Raw genomic sequence first — 19,414 nt, 5'->3', positions numbered from 1 at the left:
ACTTTGTTTAAATTCATAGGGTTTATCCTAACAGTTTTATGTAAATTTTAATTGATTATTTTCTCTCTCCCTCTCCCAAAAAAATATCCAATAAGTTGCCTCCAGCCAGGACATTTTACTGAGCTAAGGAACAACTGCATTATACAGAGCCATAACTACGTTTCAAGGAAAAGATCACCAACAGGGATACGATTTTCTATTTGGATTTAAAACCAGTGCCCATGTGAACAGCACTGTACAATCCCAGGCTCCTCTGGAGCATCTCCACAGCTGGATGGTGGGGCTGGGAGGGACCTGGCCAAAGCCAGCACCCCCTCAGCAGCCCCTGGGGACCAGCACAGCCCCAGAGTGCCCACAGCCCCTGGCACTGTACAGCAGGACTGCCTATAACCCTGTCAGGATTCACCAGCACAGCCCCAGACTGCCCACAACCATGTCAGGGTTCATCAGAACAGCCCCAGAGTGCCCATAACCCCAGCAGGGCTCACCAGCACAGCCCCACACTGCCCACAAGAGCCCCCAGGTTTTCAGCTTTAAACTACGGCCTAGCACCAGGAGAAGGAAGAGGAAAATCAAAGGGCTGTTATTTGTCTCAAATGAATTTCAGAAAAATTCCTATGAAAAGCTGTTAACAGTAGCCAGGTACTGCTGAGAATCGGGGCAACCATGGATTATAACACAAATACCAATTTCAGCACGCTAACAGTCACCAATCACAAATATCCCATCACCAAAAGCCCACATTAATGTGGTACTAAAAATCTGAGCTAAGAGGTCAAAGAACGTTCAGAGATCTGGAGGTAAAATGGCAATGTCCTACCTCACTCCCATTGCCAGACAACTCACCCTTATGGAAAATCTTTTGTTACTATGGTGACGGGGAATCAAAAAAAACTTAGATCCATGTAAACACAGATTTTCCTACACAGATTGCAGTATTCTGTGCTGACAGTTAATCCCAATTTATGAATTTTCAGTTATTCAGTCAACAGAGAAAAGCGAGTGATTATTCATAAATAAAAAAGTTAAAATTAATTCCTAGATAAATCGCAAACAAAAACAGGTCTGAATTTCTCATAACAATTATTCACAATAACCAATTCGCTCACCTCCAGTTACTTGCCAAAACCCAGACATACTAATCTCAATTACTTATTTTAGGGGGCAACTCCTCCCTGTTTTCCTTGTGCTATATTTGTTTATGTACGTATATAAACAAACATACGTATGTCTCTGTCTCCTCCCCTCTGTGGGCCACACACAGAGTAAACAAGGAACAGAGGCTGTTAGTGAAGGCTTCTGAAATTCACTATATTCAGCTTTGAACTGCTGGCCCAAGGGTGAAATCAGAACTGACTCATAATGCCTCAGTTCTTTTTTAAGCTGCAACTGAACATTCATAGGAAAACTAAAATAGTCTGAAACAGTTTCAGCTACCAGATCTGATGGTTTTTATCTCCAATGTCCCGACACCAGCCATTCATTTTTCTCCTTTTTTGAGCCTTTTCAAAGCTGAGTTCCAGGAACACACTGAAATCAGAGTCTCGCACCCCAGGCACCTTCCACCTCCTCTTGCCTACATGAACCCTACTCTGACAGTACAGCTTCCAAGGAGGAATCTAGTCCTGCCTCGATTATCAAACAGGTTGTGTAAAATAGGAATCTGTCAGATTAGGAACTTCCCTCAGGTGGGGATCCTGCAGTCTGGATTCCACAGCTGTGGCAGCAGCCAAAGGGCAGAGAGCACCCACCCGAGTGGCACCCACCACCAGCCCCTTCCAACAGCCCAGGCTTCCAGCCTCCCCAGGCCAGGGCTTCCAGCCTGCCGGCTCCAGCAGAGGTGTGCATGCCTCTCCTGTGGGCAGGGCACAGCTCTCCCAGCCCCTGTGTGTGTGCATCCTTCCCCTGGCACAGCTGCCCCGAGCAGGGCACAGCTCTCCCAGCCCCTGCGAGGTGCCAGAGGCAGCAGGCACTCGTGGAGCTGCTCTGCAGCAGCACCTCCATCACAACTCTGGCTCCACGTGGGGCCAGGACATGCACACTCTGCTCTATCTCTGCCTGGTGTGCACAGCATTTGTCACCTGAATCACTGCTTCCCCTGTCCTACAGAGAACAGCCATGCAGCAAAGCCCCAGGCGATGCCGGCACAGGAGCCCTTTGGTAGCTCAGCAGCAATCCAGGCCTCACATTGTTCTGGCAGCTCTATCAGGCGATCCACGACCAGATGGATGTATTTGTAAATAAGGCAGATCAGTTTTGTCAGGTTGTAATTGGTTTTAGAACAAGCAATTCCCACGATGACAAACAACAATTAAAGAGCCCCACAGCGCAACACCAACAGGCAGCACTTAGGGACAGCAGCACAGGGCAGCGATGGCACTGCCACCAAAGACACACGGATGGCTTCACCTGGGACAGGCCTGGCAATGCAGGAGAACAGGAAAGCTCAGCCAGGGCGATCCCAGAAGTCGAGGATCTCGGGTGCCCATTGAAGCTGCAGCTGGAGCGACGCTATCCCCTTGGCAATTCGGAGCCTGCGAGGAGCAGCCGTGCTTCTGTCCTGGCAAGTCATCTGGACGCAGGCTGACAAAGAGCACACGAGCTCCTGGGAAACCTGAGACCTCACACTGTGGACAAGGAGCTCTTCCCAACAAACTCTGCACACATACAGCCTGGTGAAGACTCCAAGAAAGTGAAAGAAGAGGACACTGAAGATTGTTTCTTGCTTCCAAAGGTGTACTGCCACCACGAATGGCTGCAGGCTCAGTAGTTAGATTGGTGACCATAAATGTCTTTTCCACTGTCATTGTGATGTACACCACAGACAAGGACACTGCAGCAAACTCACACTGACAATGCGACCAGCCTCCAAATTCTTGGCACACCAACAAGAACACACGCCAGAAACCAGCAGGGTTTGCACCCAGCTCTCACACAGACAGGGAAATCCTGGGGACACAACCTGGGACTCTTCCCATGGCCAGCCGCCACTAAACCCCCAATGAAGGTTTAATTCTGAAGTTACTCTTCAGCTTTGTGACCTGCAAAATTCCTTCCTTCCAGCCAGACCTTAAGAAAGGTACACCAACTGCTCCAGGCTCCTCTCCATGCCACACAGATGACTCCTCCCTGCCCTGGACAGGCATTTAAAAGCAGGAGGAAGCTACATCCACATCACAGTCTCAGGGATGCTCGAGTCCATGCTGTGTGATTAGGAGGAGAGGCAAAGAGTGTGCATTTCTTTTTCCTCTTCTTCTCACTCCCCCTTAGCTTGGAGTGACCTCTCCCACGGAACAGATTATTGTTATTTCAACAGCGCATCTCACACTGCCATCCTGCAGAACAATGGCTACACAAGTACTCTTTGTAATGATTTCACTTCCAAGGGTTTAGAATATGACATTTTCACTTACAATATGTTTACTTAGTATTTCTTTAGGAATTTTAGCAACAGTAGGTCAAGAGCGCACAAGCAGGAAAAAACATGCAGGAAAAAATGCTTTTAAAGCCATGAGTCACTCAGAACACAATCCAGCAAGGATGTTAAAAGAAACAAAAAATGCTTTGAAAGAACCTACTGAGAGTCTGATTCCAGGTTACTTGATCTATTCCAAATTAAAACTCTTTTTTGCCACACTTCCTCAGGCTCTTCCTGAGCTATCTGAAAAATCCAATTACAGTGGAGATCCTGATTTCCATGTTCATTTATTACCAGAGCAGAAGTCCCATTCACTTTAGTGGTAAAAAAGAACAGGGCAATAGGAAATCCCCTACAAAACATTTAACGTATTTAATGGAAAATAAAATCTAGAACAATTAAAGGAAAAGCTGGCAGAATACATGCAGCAGGGGTGCAGGCAGACCTCGCACAGGGCACTCACAGCCACCTGCTGCACAGCAGCCTCTACAACGTGCCTGCCTTTCCCTCACACTCACACACGAGGCCAGCAACCCAAAATTATCAAACTGATGATGTCGAGCTTAGATCTGCTCTCGAGATCGTCTCCTCTTAAAGTTCCAAAGCACAACATCCCCTCGGGCCCTCACCGTGCCACAGAAGTGCCTGGAGACCACAAACGACTCTTCAAACAAACAAACAAAGCAGCAAGACCACAGCAGCAAGAAGGAAACGGATCTCTGGGCTCTGTCGGGGTGAAGGAGAAGCAGAGCTTCATAGCCAGGAGAGCACATTTGGAAAGCTAACAGAGACACTTCTGGGAGGCAGACTGTTTAAGGCAGCTCAACAGCACAAGATGTGCAAGCAAGAGACTGACAGCAGCAGCTCGGCCCCAGTTTCCAGCCCTCCGGTCCCCAATCCTCCCAGGCCAGAGGCTCCCAAACTAGAGAACCCTCCTAGTACAGACAGACAGACAGACAGACAGACCCTCCCCAGCCTCGTGAACACCAGCCAGAGGCACTGCTGCTGCCCTCCTCTGATAATGCTGTGCCTGCAGAGCTGACTTTGGGGACCCACCTCCACAAGAGGCTGGGAAGCACCAACTTCCACTCTGGGATTGTTACCACACCTTTTTTACATGTCTTTGTTGGTAGAACAAAGGGGAATATTTTAATTAAAGAGGCTTGAAAACCTCTCCTTCCCTACTGCGGCCATCCTCCCAGGTGTCTCCTCACTGCTGAGTACCAACAAGCCTGGAGAATCAGCACAAGCCTGGGATGAACAGCAGGGCTGTGTGTCCCTGCCTGCTGCACTGTGACGGGGCATTTCTCACGTGAACTCCGAAGCCAAGCTGCTGGAAAACTGCAGGCAGCAAACACTCCCACATACAGCATCTTGGCAGCAAGGAACACACAGCCCCACCACACTGGCCCAGGGAACGCACCACAGCACATCAACTCCCTCACTAATTTTATTTTGATACTCCACTTCCTCTCTTAAAATTGCACGTTGCAACACACTGTTCAGCGGCTGCCTCGGTCCAAACCACTGCAAGTGCCTTACAGACAGAAAAGGGAGACTAAAATAAGTTATCTCACGCCAGTTTGTAAAGGGAAAAGTTTACAAATCAGGCTCTCAAAGACGTGAACAGCATAAAGCGCATCCAATAACCACAGGCCCAGGGCAGGAGCACGGGGCAAGGGCTGGCAGCCCTAGGAAGGTCAGCAGTGACAGGTACAGCCCACCTGCACACGGTCAGCAGTGCCAGGTGCCACCTGCACAGCAGTGACAGGTACAGCCCACCTGCACAGCAGTGACAGGTACAGCCCACCTGCACACGGACTCACACTGCTCACCCTGTCCTCAGCCACTGCTGAGGCACACACCACTGACAGAGAGGTGGGGCACACACAGCACATCAGTCATCAGGAAGGAACATTCACCTATTCAGGAGCAGGGCTTGTTGGCAGCTCAGCAAAAGCCTCCTGGGATTAAATCAACAGTGAGGACACAGAGCCACCCAGGCCGTAAGAAAGGGGAGATTACTTGACAGCAGGAGGAGCTTGCCCGTGCCTACCCATGCTGCTGAGCCCTGGCAGCCCTGGGCCAGGTGTCACCTGTGTGACCTGTCCCCTCCCTGTCCCCTGTGTCACCCGTGCGACCTGTCCCCTCCCTGTCCCTGTCCCTGCCAGGGGCACGGCTGCTCCCAGGGCAGCAAAGGCATCCCAGGAGTGACTGCTGCTGCTGCCATGCGTGGGAGTGACAAACAGCTTCTGAAACCAAGCCAAAGCCAGGCAGGAGAAAACCTGAGAGCTCCCCCCTCACCTTGCACAGGCCAGCAAACGGGAGAGTAAATCCCGCTCCTGACAGGGGCTGAAACCGCACACAGAACTTACAGCATTCCACCTCACAAGGCTTATAAATATCTGCTAAGCACCTGAAGGGCATTTGGTGCTGCACTCTAACGGCCCTTGAAACTCTTCACCTGGAACGAGGACTAGCTACAGGCCTCGAGTAAGTGTTGTAAGAGGGCTTTATTGTTATCAGCAGGAGAGGTAGACTGACAAATAATGCCAGCTGCACAACCTGGCACCTGCCAGCTATCAGGGAAGAGGACAAGAGGTAGGAAAAGAAAATAGACACAAAATAAGGGATGCAGCTACTGCAACACAAGTAGTCAAAGGAAGCTAATGGGCAATGATAAATTAACCTAAACTTTATGAAAATGAGAAAGAATACATTCATTTTCTTTGGCCCAGGTCTGCAAATCTTTTTAGTGTGTTTAGATGCTAAAACCATCAACCCCCTAGTTTCATTATCAATTTATGCAGCAACTAAGAGTCACAGGAGTCAAGGAATCATCCCCTTGCCACTGTGCAGGCAGATGCACCATTTGGACAGCCCCACCTCCAGGATCACAAGGGACCATGTCACCTGCCAGTCACACCACACAAGATGCCTCACAGCAGTCTCCTGCCAACAGCAGCCAGAGGGATCACACAGGGGCCTGTGTTTGGCCAGGGTTAAGGCAGAACTGCAGGAAGCAATATAAAATTAAATAGCCAATCAACACAATGCGCAATTTTCTGCAAGATTGCCAATGCTGGACCATAGGTGGTTGCATCTGCATAATTAAAACTGGTTCATTTTGCTGCATTAAAGCCACAAATCAGGCACGTAACGATAATGAGGAAGATACATTTATTTAGATTTCTGGCCAGATAGAGCAAAAAAAACCTGTACGTCTGAAAACACGCACTTTAAATTGGGCATCCAAGGATCTGCTGTGCTCTGTATTCCGCAGGCAGCTGTCATGTGGCAGTTGTAAATCTGCAGCCATATCTCCACTGGTGTTTATTTTTAACACCACCGCTCCTGTCTGCAAGGCTAAGGCAAATAAGAAAACCTGCCCCTAAAAGTATTCTTAAATATTTTCCTTCTGGTACCATGCAGCAAGCATCTCCTGCCAGTGCTGGGGCCAGCTCTCCCCTCTCCGGACAGCTGGAGGGTGCAAAGCAGCAGCAGAAGCGAAGAACAGAGCCCGGGTAAGTGACGGGAGACACTGCACCGTGGGCAGGAGCCTGCCAGCGCTGCGTGTGTGCAGGAGGTGACAGAGAGGTCTCCATGTACAGGCAGGCAGCAAACACTCTGCAGAGCTGCAGGAGCTGCGCTGCAGCCGCCGCGGACAGCAGCATCACTGCCGGTGCTCCCACTCCCAGCAGCAGCGTGGCACCGACCAGGGCCCCACACACCCTGCAGCACCGGCAGCCCTGTCACCAGCCCCCAGGAGCAGCGTGTGCAGCAGGGCTCTCAGCACACCCACATGCACCCCACATATCCCACCCAGAACAGCGTGTGCAGCACGGCTCTCAGCAGGGCTCTCAGCAGACCCACATGCACCCCACACGCCCCCGCTATCTTTGCAAGCATTTCCAGGACAACTCCTTCCCACCGTGAGAGGAGTAGACACAATTCTCCAGAGAAGGAACAGAGCCATCATGGGCAATAAATCACCCTGTGCACGAAGATAATTCCCGGTTCAAGCCTCCCCCGTCCAATCTCATTCCCCACACAGCGCGTGGGCTCCTCCATTGCTGGAGCCAAGGCTGCAGCACCGCAGGTCGGGCAGGGCTGGGCTCCCACCCCACACCACCCCAGCCCTGGCTCTAATTCCCAACAGCCAGAGCAAGAGGCTGCAGCCAAACTTCCCTGAAAGCAGCCTCGGTAACTTTTCCCCCTCCACATCCTTCCAGGTGTCTCGGCAGCTCCTCTCTCCGTTTTACGCACCTGAGGCACTGCTGGCAGATCACTGCCTCACCCAGCGCTGGCTGGCACCTCACAACAGCAGCACCTGCCCGCTTCCAACCCTCTCTGTCCTTGTCTTCAGATGCATTCCCAGTGCAGCTTTGCTGGGGTTACCTCTCTTCCGTGCATGCTGCCATATGCCTGGAGCTCACACGCAGGGTTTGCCACCTTTCTCCCTCCCATTTTCTCCTCCTCTCCATGCCGTGGGGACAAGCACTGTGCTGTGCTCAGATTCCAGGCCCATCCTCTGTAGCATGAGATCACTGCTTCAAATTTTCAGCTATTATCATCTTCCTATTCCAGCATTTCTGTATCAACACTTTGGTTGTTAGTCCCCCTTGCCACCACTTACCCTCTTCTTTATCCCTCTTTCTCTTCCATTTTAGTCTTTCTCTGGAGGACTGGGCATCTGTCTTCACGAGGATAGCAAGGGATTAGATATGAACAGCGTAATTACTCAATCCTTGAGGAAAATAAACAGGATATCTGGGATAATGAGGTAGTCTACATCCAATCCTCCAGTCAAGCCAGGAGAGACCACACTGTGCACAAGTGGAGGCGGGCGTTCGTTCATGGTCACTGCCACAGCCTCAGAAGAGATTTAGATGATCACAAACCCTGGTCCATGTCAGGCTGGCACACTCAACTGAGCACAAAAACCCCTCTCCTTCTGCAGTGCATCCTTGGCCACCAGCCCTCCTTCGGTCCCTACAAACGCAGTGACAATGCTGTCCTACCTGCTCAGCCACATTTGCTCACATTGCCCCTACTTAGTGAGGAAGCACAGGCCACAGCAGAGCTCTGCACCAAACCCTCCAAACTCACATGGTTATCCTCCTCCAGCCGTTTAGCAAGGTGTGAAAACCAGGCCCAGGCTGGTCCCCAGAGAGAGGTGACACAAGTGATGGCCACCCTGTCACAGCAGTGAGCACTGGAGCCCTGCCTGTCACCACGGCCACCCCAAGATGACCCTGGTGCTGAGACAGACCCAGCGTGCCCAGGGATGGACCCCACCTCCCCAAAGGCAGCTCACTCGGGCCTTGGGCTGTGGCTGCCCAGCTCTCCCCAGCCTCAGGCACACTCGCACCCTGTCAACACAAGAATTAGCCTTTATGCAGCTGAAAACACAGACCAAGCACCCCGCATCAGGAATGAGACATTCCTGGAGGTGTAATTATGCACAGAACAGGACCAAGGAAATTATTGCTGGCCCATCAGCAAACTGCCTGCAATACAGCTGCCCAAAACGTGATCACTGTGGTGTAATGTAACACCCTCAAACACGCCAGCATTAACTGCCTCACATACGGAAACCATGAGGCTACAGAAGCAAGGCCAAGAATGATCATGGCCTGTGAGTACTCCACGCACAAACAATCAGAAAAGCACTGGAGACATCCACAGCCAAGCTTTTGGAACAGCTCAGAACCAGTCCTGCCCCCATGACCCCTCTGCACCCTGAGCACCCCAGAAGCAGGAATCACCTGGCCCAGGACGTGAAACCAAGGGACAGTCTCTAGGAACAAATGCAAATGCCCTCCCATAAAACAAACAATACCACAGACTAAAAGAATATTTCATCTGCTTAACTGCAGGGTGCAATAACATCAATTTGCCCAAATTACACACAAGCAGAAAGGTAATTGGCACAGAGCAGGGTGTGTTGTGACTGTTCCGTCACTCTCCGAGGCCAGCTACAAAAGACTGAAATTCACGAAAGTAAACAATGGCACGAAACCAACAGCCAGCCCCTTCCCCAGAATCCCTCCCTCTGGCATCACGCTGCCGCAGTTGGGCAGAGACTTTTCCAAGCGGAGTCTGTGCAGCCCAGCCATCACCCAGCTGAGCTGGGATCTGGAAAAAAATGGCAGCTCTTGAGTTTGCACACGCACAAGTTAATCTGCAGAAAGGCTATTTTACACTTTTAATTAACCGCGTCCTGGACTTAAATATAATGAAGTGGTGAACACATATCCATACAAAACAACTGAGCAAAGGGGTGTGAAGCTGGTTTTATATAATAGTGGGGGGACTGAAGGAGGCAACACAAGCAAAAGGCATGAAGTAAGCAGCTGAGAGTATCCTCCGTCTGAAGGTGGGAAAAAGAAATGTCATCAACTAACAGAATTAGACATTATCGCCATAAGGAGTTGATTTATTACCAAGTTACCCGGAAATGCCCATTACTACAGTTTGGTTCCAACGCGAAAATCCCTGGGTGTGCAATAGACAGAAGGTTACACTGGCTCATTTCCCTCTGCCTCCAAGGCGCTGAGCCCTTCCCCGTGCTGCAGAGCTGCCGTGTGTCACAGGGTACCAACTTCCCTTTGAAACAAGAATTAACTTGCAGCCTGGGATTTGCTGCTCAGTGGTCTCAACAGACAGACAAACCCTCCAGTTTTATTCCTCTCCAACACTCAGGAACGCAGCGACTGCCGCACAGCTCCGCACCACTACCGGCACTTGCATAATAATGACTGCGGGCCTGGAGGCGAGGGGCCGGAGCACGAAGGCGAACTTCCTTACATAAGGACCGCAGGATCGATGCCCTCCGCACCGGGAGGCCGCGGGCAGCGCTCCCGCCCGCACAGCCCGGGGCTCCCTGGGCCGCCGCTGGGCGCTGCCCGCGGAGGGCGGCCCCGGCCGGCGACGCTTCGGGGCCGACCGACCTCTGCCCATCCCCGCGCCCCGCACGCCGAGCGCCGCACGCCGATGGCAGCGATGGCAGCGCCCGCCGGGCCGGGGCCGGGGCCGGGGCTCCCGCCGGTGCCTCCGCGGCTCCGCGCCCGGCGCTGCCGCAGCGCGGGAGGGGCGGGGGGCGGCGGCGCAGCCCCGCGGCCAGAGCCGGCCCGTCCCCGCCCCGCCCCGCACACAAAGGCGGCCCCGCCGCGCCCGCACCGGCCCGCGCTCCGCACCTTTGACCTGCGCCTCGTAGTCGGCGATGATCTCTTTGTCCTTCTTGAACTTGCCCTGCGCTGACATCGTGCGGGAGGGCGCGGGCCCCGCCGGCACCGCCGCGCTCCGCCGCCGCCTCACCCGGCCGCGGCCCCGCCGCCACCAGCGGCCGCCGTCATTGGCGGCGCCGGGGACACCGCGGGGAGCCCGCGCAGCGCCGCCGGCTGCGGAGCGGGGCCGGGCACAGCCGAGCCGAGCCGAGCCGAGCCGAGCCGAGCCGAGCGCAGCCGCTCCCGCCGCCGGCCGAGGCGGGGCCCTGGCGCCGCTCCTGCGCTCAGGTTGCGCGCGGGGCGGGCGCTCCGGAGCCCCTTCCCCGCCCCCGCCCCGCCCCGGCCCCGCACGGCTCGGCCCGGCTCGGCCGCGCCCCCGGGCCCCGCGGGGTGCGGAGCGCCCCGTGCCCGCCCCGCTGCGGGATGCGTGCCTCTCCCCGCGTGTCCCCGCCCGGAGCGGCCCCTCCGCGGCCCGGGGCTCCGGCTCCGCCGGGCGCCGCTGGCACAGCGCGGGTGCCCTGGAGCAGATTTGTCGCCTCTTGTTAAAACTGAGGAAAAAAGGAGAAGGTGTTCGTTCCAGCAGAAGCAACATCAGTGGTTGAGGCGCTGTATCGAGGTTGTCGCCGAGCGCTCGGCACCCAGTCCATGAGAGCTCGCACATTTGCCAGCGGCGTGTGCGCTGGCACACCCCAGCCCTCGGACAGCGATGCGCGGACTCAGCCTCCGCACATCCACAATCAGCTGAGTGGGTCCTCTGTCCGGCCCCGGCTCCGCTCCCATCGCTGCGCCACACAATGGGGTCTCTTATGGGTGTCTTGTGAGAAGTGAATTCAGGGAGATTTGATGATTCACAGTTACTCTGCCAACTTTAAAAAATAACCCCAGCCCATTACACAAATAATTTACCTAGTGCAAGCAGGCGGCACAGAGGAGTATTCTGCATCTCAGTAGCTGTGGAAGGGCCTGGGGAGGAGGGAGAAAAAGCGAGCCCTTCCAGGGAAAGGCAGCCACAGCAGAACGTCAGGCTCAGGGCTGAGCAGCATTGCTCCAACTCCAGGGGGACCAAGGGGCTCAGAGTCTCAGGGGAAACAAAAACTGTGCTAGACCCCGCTGGGCACAGGGAGAGGCAGAGGACAGGGAGCACAGGGAGGGCACAGGGGCAGGGGCTGCGAGCGTGGGTCAGTGTTTTGGGGCAGGGCAGGAGCAGCCAGGGAGCACACACCAGTCCCTAGGGTGAGTTGCTGCATCCCCTGCCAAGAATCTGAGAAGGGGCTGGGCTGGGATGCTGTGTGTGACTGCCCTAAGCTGTACTTGCAGCAGGGCTGGAAAGGCAACACCAAGGAGAGTCAAGAGGTATTAAAGAATGATCCTCCAGGAACATCAGGTCTCGGGAGAGGGTGCCAATGGGGTGTGAAATGATTGCTGTACACCAATGGTGTGCCATCTCCCAAAGAAAGGAAAAGCCAATTTACACCATGACCAGAAAAGTCCAGCAATGACGATGTTGTGTTCCCTCACAGCCAAGAACACCCTGGAGGGTCCTGAGGGTTCTGAGCTCGCTCTCCACAAAGAAAAAATAAAACAAAGTAGGGAAAGACAAGCACAGGCCATTTGATAAAGGATTCATCTTAGCACCAGTCACTTCTTCTTGCAACACCCACAGGGATTCAGAGAGCAAGGACCAGCATTCCTGATAACCACCTGTGCCATAAGACAGATTTTGATTTTCTTGCCAAATTGGTTCAAACCTGTGAGGCCAGCTCTGTGGTCAAAGCTGAGTGTCTGAGAGTGTTAAGCATCTCTGCTGAGAGTGGTCCACAAAATAGTGGTGAAAGAAAAATCCCAGTCATTAAATGATCCAACAGCGCCAGGGGTTTCTGCTACTCAGAGATCATAAAGAAGCAGCGATGGCTGAAGAAAAATAATCCAATCATGAATTAATGATCTTTAATAAATATCAATGTCTTAGATACTTTGTGGAATTTCTACTTGAAACAGCTTCTTAAAAGGAAGGATTACATTGTAATTCACTTTGTGACATTCTCAACCCAGAATTTTTTAGTGAAGAATGGGATGGGACGGGATGGGATTTAATCATAATAAACACTTCAGGCTTGAGGTATAGAGAAACCAACAGTAGCTATGGCAACGTGGTCACTCCAGTAAGGCTAATGCAGATTATTTCCAGGGCAGTAGCCTTGTGTGTGCTCAGGAAGCAGAGGTAATGTTGGCTTAAAGCAATTCCTAAATTAAGGAAAAATTTTTAAGCAGAAGCTGTCTTGCACTCTTTGTTTCCAGCTTCAAACTGTAAGTGTTTCACAATGAGCTGAACGTACACAGCAGCCTCAGCAGAGTACTGACGTGCTGCTTCCAGAGACACTCACGTATGTCACCATGAGCTGGGCAGACCCTCTGGTCATGGATCCACAGACTGGTTTGTGTTGGAGGGGCCCTTGAGGCCCATCTCATTCCAGCCCCCTGCCATGGCAGGGACACCTTTCAGTGGACCAGGCTGCTCCAAGCCCTGTCCAGCCTTGAACGCTTGCAGAGATGGAGCATCCATCACAGCCACTCTCACACCAGGGAAGCTTTGCCAGAGAAGGCTGGAGCCAGGCTGGAGGCCACACCAAGCCACAGCTGACATGGACACCGAGCTGTGTGATGAAACCCTTCACAGCCTTACATGAGTGCCAGAGCTGCTGCCAGTCACTCATCCCAGAGTGAGGCAGCTTGTGACATGGCCCCAACTCTCCCTTGGTCTTTCTGCCTTCCTGAGGTCTCTGAAAGGCAGAATCCCTTCTGCCATTCCTTGGGCTGAAGAAGCTGGGGAAGGGGGACAGCTTTGGCCATTGATATGTGGCTAAACCCTCTGCAGCCTCTCTGGGGAGTTGCTGTAAATCCCTGCTTGGTGATGGAAACTGTTCCAGTCCAGGCTCGAGGGTCCCAAGGAGGTGTGGGCTCTGCCTCAGGCTCACGAGGCCTGCAGCACACCAGCCAGACTGGGAGAGATTGCCACGCAGGAGAGCGCTCAGTGCAGCAGGGTCAGCGGGGAATGAAACCCATATGAGCCCTGCTGGCTGTGCCCTCTGTGGGGATAGCATGGCTCTGACACAGCGTGCTGCACTGCTGGGGAAAGGCTTCCATACACACGTCTTCAGTGTAAGAGTAAACGGGCTGGAGACACGTAACACAGCAGCTGTTGGTGCTGCACTACATCACCTTTGTTTTTTGAACCTTACATCTTCTTTCCTGCCAGCAAAGTGCTGTTACCTTGTCATATTAACAGAGAACTACTTCTCACTCTGTTCCCTTTTTTATCTCTGTAGTGAAGTGCAGTTGTAGCTTGGCACTGACAGAGCTTCATCAATGAGTCCTGCCTTGCACCCAAAATAACTGCAGCCAAAGACTTCTGTATGTGGAAATGCAGGTTGTTTTTCAGGTAAAGCACCCCAGAAGTTTGCTTTTGATTTTTATTTTATTCAGCTCTCCAACAGCTCAGTTGTAAGTAGAAAGGTATCTTCTGAAAATACACGCGTAGTATCCTTGAGGCCATCAATATTCAGAGAAGAAAAAGAGCTTTCTAAAATACACACCCATCTTGATCCCAGCCTTTTCCACTATTGCCATCTTAAGCCCTTGTGGTACCAGGAGAATTCAGCTTTACGCTGGTCAATAATTCAAACCCCTGTAAGAAATGGGAATATTTATGTGTGACTAAATGCATGAAGAATTATGATAAACAACTTGGCAAGGCAACAGCAATTCTTCCCAGCAGCTCTAGTTCTCCTGTAAAAGGCGTTGGAGTCCCAAGCTGCTCAGGACCTGTGGTAACTGCACAGGGCCGTGGTCACACTGCACGGTGTCATCAGTGGTGAAAAGGCTCCTGCAAGCAGTTTCCTGCCAGATCTGTGGCCCCGTTTCCTCAGGGAGATTGCCCAGACTCTGTGGTCAAAGCTGCGCTTTTGTTTTCCTTCTGTGAGCAGCAGCTTCAGCTGGTGCTTGAGCAGCCACTGCTTTAGGGAGAGGGCACTCAGCATGCACGCCCAGGCTCTCCAGGAAGGACATGCCTGCTCAACGCTGGCACTTGTGTGCTGGTCTCCAAGGTGTGTGTCTGAAATCCCAGGTGTGCGTTCTGAAATCTGCTTCAGCCTTGCCCTTGGGGGGGCCTGCAGCCTGTGCCCTGTGCCACGTATGCCCTCAAAGTGCTTTTGCACAGAGCTCTCCAGGAAAGGCACCAGGAGCTGTTTTCTCTGCTGGGCCATTTCCACAGCTTTGGTCTTGTGCTAAAGCAGGGGGGCCCAGACTCTTCTTGGGCCCATCCCTCCCGTGCACACTGTGGTGAAGCTGAAGCTGCCAGAACCAGATTGTTAATTATACTCCCACTGATTCAGAGGAAAGCTAAATATGTAATAATTCATGTCCATCAGTCACACCCCCCCCCCCTTCTCCATTATTATTGTTCCTCTCTGCCTTCGTTTTCCTCCATTTTCCCCCATCCTCTCCCTCCCCAGGGGTGAGGACACCCCAGCCTGTGCTCCTGGGAGCTGCAGCTCCACCATCCAGCATGGTCCCACCATCTCCTCTTCCTCCATGCAGGCACAATTCTCTTCAAGGCTGGGTACAAATCTCTGCCATTTGGTGCAGTTGGATTTGCAGTTTGGTTATGACCTGACCCGTGCTTTGCCCTCGCAGGATGGTACTCCTCTCCCCTGGTTACGTGCTCCCAGGAGTTCATGCAGGGCCAGAAGCAGTCATGTTTGTGTCATCTCACACTAGCTCCACTATGCAGCAGTGCTTTAAAACCAATTTTAACATTCCCAAATCCACATGACCTCTGTTGCAGTTACTCAGATTTCACATTTCTGGTCCGTGCCACTGGCATATGTTGAACTTTGCCGAAACAGTACTTGCCAAGAAGTGTTTGTTTCTTTTTAAAGAATATCAAAGCTTTGGGCATTTTGGTACAGAATATGATTTGTGGGTAAAATACATGATGTTCACATGCAAAAGAAATAAGGCCAAGAAATTGTGTTTATAATCACCCACTGGATTTAAATAAATTGATTTAATTGGTTTCTGAGGGGAAGGAGGAAAGAGCAACACAGGAATTCTTGTCACACGACTTCCATCTGAAATCTAACACAATTAGTACAGCAGGATTCAGTTACCAAAGGCAAAAAAATAAGGGAAATCAGGAGTCAATTGAGTTGCTGCAAAATTTAATATCTTGCTGTCATCTTTGTTCTTGGTAGAGAGTTGCTGTAGCAACAGATGCTGTAGCAACAGACCAAAAAAAGAACTTGCACAAGAGGAGGAGCTTGCTGCTCTTTTAACAACATCTCTTTACCCTGCCTGAATTACTGTTTACAGCCAATCAATCGCTTCCTGAGGATCAATGACTGTGGACACAAGGCCTAGCCTGCAGGTGTTACACCTGTCACACACACAAAGGTGTTCTCAGCTCCTCTCTGCAGGTCACAGGGTAGCAACTCTTTTCTGCAGAACTGAGCCCATTCTTGTCACACGCAAGATACATCTATTCCTTGATCCATTTCCATCGCTGGGGGCTCTGCACCCTGCAGATCAGCACTGCGTGGGACTATGCAGCTATAAATAAGAGACAGCTTTCCCCACCACTGCCTTTCTGGACGAGGCCAACAGCACAGCAGCTCAGGAAGGACAGGCCGTGGGGAGCCGAAGGCAGCAGCTGCAGGGTAATGGTGCCAGCAGCCTCAGGTCTGGTCTGCCCTGCAGAGCTGCGTGCAGTTGGTCCTGCTGCAGCAAAGGAAGCTCCAGGGTTGAGGGTGGCTGGGCTGTCAGTGTTTTCCAATAGTTGGGTCCCTGCTGTTTGTTGTTCCCAATTAATTTAGTCACACACGATCTCCAACTCTTCATCTGCAGTGTGAAACCCACTAAGGGCAATTTTAGGCATTCTGGGATGCAGAGCTCCTAAGTGCTGATGGTGCTCACCGAAGCACCACAGCACTCTGTCCCCCCAGGCCAGCCCTGGTGCCATCCTGGTGTCTCCAGGCCGCAGCAAGGGCACTGCTTGCCTGGGGACCCGCTGGAGCCCTGGCTGGAGCCCTCCGTGCATCCTGCTGTGCATCTTTGCTCGAATTACTCACTGTTGTACTGGAGGAAAATGATCCAGTACCTGCAGCTGGAGCCGGGCAGAGGGGCCCACCCCACTCCCTTTGTTCGCGGCCAGCAGCTCCGGCTTGGGCCTGCATTGCCGGGGGCTTCCAGGGGGACAGGGGACAGCAGAAAAGGAAAAGCCTGGGAAACTGAGCTGCACTGTGTGCTCACACAAAGCGCTATTGTCCGCGGCTCAGAGATGCAGTTTAGTAGGGCAGGCTCTCCTCCCCAAGCGGCCCCGGGCAGCACACAGGCCCAGGGGAAGCTGCATGTGGGGCCTCTGTCTGAACTGACAGCGATTGATGAGGGAAAAGGGGCCAAATGGAAAACACAGCTTTGAGGGAGGATTCAGCTCTCTCATTAGAGCTGAATACAGCTGGTCAAAGGAGCCTTTCCCTGGAGAAGCCCCGGGCTCCAGCCACATTCGCAACTTCATTGCAAATTCCAGCATGAAAATGTTATTTCCTGAAAGAGTGGGAAGTTTTGGGGTGTTTTTAAGTGCCCCTTCACACGGCACAGAGACCCAGTGACCTGGCCTGTGCACCACAGCAGCACCGAGACACTGAGGTTGGATTTTGTTATCTCAGATCCCAGTCACTATTAGCAGCCCACATGGAGGGATTTTTTAGCTTTTCTCAGGAACTCAGGCCAGGCACCAGAGTCCATCCCCCGGATTGTCCACCACTGGGCCCACGCAAGAAAACACCATCACTTCCACATACAAATTGCTTCCCGGGCTCTTGGCTAAATTCAGCAGTAATTTAGGAGGCAGGGATTTTCTGATTTCCTTCACCAACTCAACTGAATGCAAAGTAGGTTGGGATAATCACAGCTACAGGCATGCAAGGGCAGAGAGGAGGGGAGTGGCCTGCTGAGCCTGCCCCACTGCACCTCGTGGGCTCTGGAGCTCTGTGTCCTCAGACATTGCCTTCTGCTCAGGCCCTACGACACCAGCCTGGCCTCGGGATGTGAAGGCAGCCTTGGTACAAGGCATAAGCTACTGCAGGTGCTTTCATACTTTCACATTGCAAAATCAGGAGAAAACTGGTAATTATTATTGCTATTACACAGTGAGGTCAAAGAGGAGAGGAGAGGAGAGGAGAGGAGAGGAGAGGAGAGGAGAGGAGAGGAGAGGAGAGGAGAGGAGAGGAGAGGAGAGGAGAGGAGAGGAGAGGAGAGGAGAGGAGAGGAGAGGAGAGGAGAGGAGAGGAGAGGAGAGGAGAGGAGAGGAGAGGAGAGGAGAGGAGAGGAGAGGAGAGGAGAGGAGAGGAGAGGAGAGGAGAGGAGAGGAGAGGAGAGGAGAGGAGAGGAGAGGAGAGGAGAGGAGAGGAGAGGAGAGGAGAGGAGAGGAGAGGAGAGGAGAGGAGAGGAGAGGAGAGGAGAGGAGAGGAGAGGAGAGGAGAGGAGAGCACTGGCACAACACTCTCGTGCAAGGGAGCGAACAGGGTTGCACCAAGGCCTTCACACTCCTGCAGGGCTCGCTCAACACACTGTGCAAATCTTCTGCACCATCAGTGCCAGCTCTGGCCTATAACGTGGGCGCACGGCCCTGCAGGGAGCACCTGAAGCCAGGGAGATGTGCTGATGGAGATGTGCCTTCCCTGGAGGAGGAAGGCTGTTTACTGGAGCAGCATCAGTCGAACCTTCCCAGAACAGCTGAAGCAGCATCAGCACTTTGCTGCCATGAGCTGTGTCAGCACGCTGGGACCCGGCCAAGCCCTCCTGGATCTGTAGGGGCCTGGGCTGCATGGGCAGCAGTGAGGGGCCCCCATGGCCAAGCCCAGGCTGCCACCCCTGTGAGGGTCCCCAGGCCCTGTCTCAGCTGTAGGGCAGGGACGCTGCTGCAGCTCTCAGGGAGCCCTGAGCCTGCACCGGCTGCAGCTCGGGCTCAGCCCTGGGGCTGCCCTGCAGGGAGTGAGATCTGGCAGCATCAGGAGTGTCCCCTCCAATCAGCACCGTGGGCACAAAACAGCTGCCTGGGGCAGGCACTACAGCGTCTCAGCCTGGCTGTGCCTGCAGGACACAAAGAGACTCCCAGAGTGAGGCAAGGACAGCAATCCACTTTTATGCCATGTTTTTAAAGCTGTTTTCTTCCCCCTATGACCAGCATCACTGTGCTTTGGGTTTGACAGCTTGTGTGCACAGTGAATCTAATTTGATTTTTATCCTTTTTGTCTCCCTCTATTTTGCACACTACATTAGGCTTTTGTTCCAAGGCAGTTAAAGCAGATTTGCTGTGTGCTTTGAGCTGCCTTGCAGTGCTGGCAGAGCCTCAGAGCACAGATGAGTGTCACGTAACAGATATGCTATCTATAAGGGGGAGGCTTGCACAACACAGAGGCCCAGAAAACTAGAATTCTCAACACCAGTAAAACCAATTGTGTGTGAGCAGGTCCCTCCAGCTGGAGAACTGCACCCTGCAATGACAGCACTGTGGCTGCTGGAGCTGCAGCTACTGGGGGGAATTGTCAGGGAGGCTCCAAGAGCTTCAACAGAAATAGCAACCCTGCTACACTGACCCTTTCTCCCTGCAGCACTGACCCTGGCTCCATACAGCACTGACCCTTTCTCCCTGCAGCACTGACCCTGCAGCACTGACCCTTTCTCCTTGCAGCACTGACCCTTTCTCCCT

General features: G+C 52.9%; 1 protein-coding gene across 4 annotated transcripts in view; it reads right to left on the bottom strand.

The window, feature by feature from the left end:
• SRGAP3 (SLIT-ROBO Rho GTPase activating protein 3) overlaps nucleotides 1–10,747 on the bottom strand; it is a 67,545-nt gene extending 56,798 nt beyond the window's left edge. For all 4 annotated transcript variants that reach the window (XR_009419230.1, XM_059480013.1, XM_059480014.1 and 1 more), the window contains exon 1: nucleotides 10,618–10,747. Coding sequence is in view for 3 of the 4 variants with exons in the window: in XM_059480013.1 (XP_059335996.1) it covers nucleotides 10,618–10,684 (67 nt within the window). In the remaining variant the exon portion in view is untranslated. The remainder of the gene's footprint in view (nucleotides 1–10,617) is intronic.
• Between the last annotated feature and the right edge of the window lie 8,667 nt (nucleotides 10,748–19,414).

The sequence above is a fragment of the Ammospiza nelsoni genome, chromosome 11, assembly GCF_027579445.1.
Source record: "Ammospiza nelsoni isolate bAmmNel1 chromosome 11, bAmmNel1.pri, whole genome shotgun sequence".
Taxonomy (NCBI): domain Eukaryota; kingdom Metazoa; phylum Chordata; class Aves; order Passeriformes; family Passerellidae; genus Ammospiza; species Ammospiza nelsoni.
The sequence above is the reverse complement of the archived record's forward strand: the minus strand, read 5'-3'. Positions and strand labels throughout refer to the sequence as shown.